At 31.0% G+C, this 3333-nt stretch overlaps 1 protein-coding gene across 1 annotated transcript; it reads left to right on the forward strand.

Annotated features, from left to right (window-relative positions):
* Positions 1–411: 411 nt before the first annotated feature.
* LOC100817747 (transcription factor RAX2) lies at positions 412–3019 on the forward strand. The gene is made up of 3 exons (XM_006595947.4): positions 412–598; positions 1438–1567; positions 2200–3019. Exons 1-3 carry the CDS (start codon positions 463–465, stop codon positions 2840–2842), a joined length of 909 nt encoding a protein of 302 aa, XP_006596010.1. The 5' UTR covers positions 412–462; the 3' UTR covers positions 2843–3019.
* The last annotated feature ends 314 nt before the right edge of the window (positions 3020–3333 follow it).

Consider the following 3333-nt stretch of genomic DNA (forward strand, 5'->3'; position numbering starts at 1 on the left):
TTATATTTAGTATGTTTAAATACATTTTTTCCTATAATTTTATTTTTATTTTTATACTTTTTTAATTTTAATCCTTAAAAAATGTGTTTGTTTTATTTTTTATCCTTAAATTTTTTTATATAACACTTTAAACAGAAAAAAAAAGTGTTTTAAACAGCAAAAAAACATTATTAAAAGCGTTTTAAGGATAAAAAATAATATTTTACAAAAATTAAAACGAAAAAAATAAAATTTAAAAAAACAGAAATAAATAAAAATTTTAAATTATAATAACAAAAAATATATTTAAATCTATTAATTATTACTAGTTAAAATGTTAAATTCGATGTTTTGTCTTTTAGTTGACTGGGTCCCTCTGCCTTAGATGACACCAACTTAATAACATCTTCATCACCAGAAAAGCCTCAAAAGTCTCATTGTTTTGTTCTGTGTTCAGTTAAGAGTTTCCGCGTGAGAGTGGCCATGGGAAGAGCTCCTTGTTGTGACAAAGCAAACGTTAAGAGAGGGCCATGGTCTCCAGAAGAAGATGCTACACTCAAAAATTATGTAGAGACTCATGGCACTGGTGGAAATTGGATTGCATTGCCCAAAAAAGCTGGTTTTTCTCTCTTCCCTTTATTAGCATATATGCATTTACAACACTTTCTTGGACACCCATTTTCATTTATATTATATATGAATATTTGCCGATCTTTTTTCCTGATTATTTTTTTTTGCTCCAGTTGAAGGATAACCAAACACACCGTGAAAATAAAAGGAAGGATTTCGTGAGATGAGAAAATAATGAATCTAGCCTAGATTGTTCTAAGACTTTTCTTGGATACCCGTCTCCAGCAAGCATGATTGTTTATTTACTTTGTTTTATTTGGAAATTTTGTGTTATTGATACATGCATTTTACTTGAATTTCAATGATAATTTTCATTTGCTTGCTACTTTAATTTTTTTGGATTTCTCTTAGTTGAGATTCAAAGACTATATAATATCTCATGATATTGAAATAGAAATCTTCTAAGAAAATGTTATTCCGAACCTAGAATCATATGTTTAATCAACATAATTATCTGAAAATCAACCATACCACACTATATATATTCATGCTACTTTAATTTGAGTTAAACACATTGACAAATGCTGCTGTTTTATCTATATCTATTTCCATTTCCATAATTTGTACAATTTCCATGCCCACTAGTCCACTAGTAGACACCATTTTTCCGCATATGCCAGGCGTTATTTTTGAATCCGGGGTCAAAATTCATAAATACCTTGTGAAGCTTTCAAGACATGAAACAAGGAGTGGGAGTTTCACCCTAGCTATTATACTCTCTTAATTAATTTCTCAATTATTCAACTATTAGCTTTGATTTTTTCTTTCTCTCTCTTTTTTTTTCTCTTATCAAAATATCACGTCATGGTAGTATATATTATTATGCAGGCCTTAGACGGTGTGGCAAGAGTTGCCGGCTACGGTGGCTCAATTATCTGAGGCCAGACATCAAACATGGAGGCTTTACTGAAGAAGAGGACAACATCATTTGTACCCTCTATGCTGAGATGGGAAGCAGGCAAGTTTTTCCAAAATTGTTTCAATTTAACACTATAAATCTATAACATTGATCATTGATTGAAAAAAAAAAACAACTGATATATTGATAAAGTATACATCCATAAGATATTACTATAATTATACTTTAACCAACCATTATAATTATATATTTGAAAATTTTATTTCAAAAAATTATTGTATGATCTAAGACCACGTGGCTCCGACCAAAATGATAGGCTTGAGTAGTTTTTAAATTTAAATTTCATTAACATTATTGTAAAAAATATATACTTTTTTATAAATTAAAAAGTGTGGTTATATATATATGGCATGAATATTGGTCGAAGTCATATGATTATAGATCATGGATTTTTTTTCATTCTGGGATGTATTAAAGTTGAGAGAACAGAAAGATAAAAATAATAATAATGAGAGAAAATGACAAATGTGATAAGTGTTGTAAAAAAAAAAAAAGAGAGAAAAAAAAAGAGAAATGAAATAAATAAAAGAGTTGCTATGTATTTTATTCTATAGAGTGCATTTAATGAACACTTTAAAGAAACCAAAATCATATTTTGAAGTTAATGGTGACCTAATATAAGTTTAGACCAAGGTAATTTCTCATGAAATTTGTGTTCTTTGCTTGTGCAGATGGTCTGCCATAGCCTCTAAACTTCCTGGCAGAACCGACAATGATGTGAAAAACTACTGGAACACGAAACTGAAGAAGAAGATCATGGCAGGGAAAGTTACCCTCAAAACATTGACTGACAATGACACGCTTCCTTCAATTTCAACCCCATCACTAACCAACAACCAAAATGTCAAGACTAGTCAAAATTCACCTTTCCCTTCTTCACAAAATCAAAATTCTCCACCCTTAGATGCTAATAATACATTCAGCATTAGTGAAAAAAGCATTATTAGTTTTGACCAAACTCATCATGGGTTGTATAGTCCACAAGTCATGGATGTTGTGTCACAAATTGGTGCAAATTCAAGGATTCCCAACTACAACAACAATAATAATCCTGTGGTGTCATTGTCTCAAGAAGGTTCAAGCAGCATTTCGGATTCCTCTTCAATTGCAATGAACAACAAGAATGTGTCACAGCCAGAACAACATGCTAATGATGATTATGAATCTATGGAAATGTTGATGGATTTTGGCTTTGGATTTCCCTATGATTTTGCCAATGGTCCTAACTGCCATTATGAGAGAGTTGGTGAATTGGCTCCAAGTTCGTATCCAGAGTGGGTTGATTTTAGCTATGCTGACATTAAGCCACATTGACCGAATCAAAATGTTATATAGTTAGCTAGTTATACAATATTGTATAACCATGGGATTTTCTGTAAGAAAAAACAATGCCAAAACGTATGTGAAGGGAAGACTTAGCTGAGATTTAATTTTTCTAGTTTGTTGATCTAATATAGTATTAATTAGTAGTACTTGTGTGTTGTGTTCATAGATAGGAACTGCATAGTTTAATTAGGTCAAATTTTGAATTAAGCAAATAAAAACGATTAAAGATTATTGATAAGATGCCCTTGTGTCTTTGTTAATTAATTAAGGTTCATATATGCATGGTATATGGACAATATTTTGGTTGTGGGGCCCAGGAGACTTGGTTTTTTGCTTTTATATTGGTGTTAATGACATAAGCATGTTCGCAAGCTTCTTGTTGGTTAGTGATCACGAAAGTTGCATGGAGGGGTGGCCAGTTCAAACCTAAGAATTGAATACTGTGTCATTCGCATTATTCATTAACCATAAAAGATTCT

This window comes from Glycine max, chromosome 14 (genome assembly GCF_000004515.6).
Source record: "Glycine max cultivar Williams 82 chromosome 14, Glycine_max_v4.0, whole genome shotgun sequence".
In the NCBI taxonomy this organism is placed as follows: domain Eukaryota; kingdom Viridiplantae; phylum Streptophyta; class Magnoliopsida; order Fabales; family Fabaceae; genus Glycine; species Glycine max.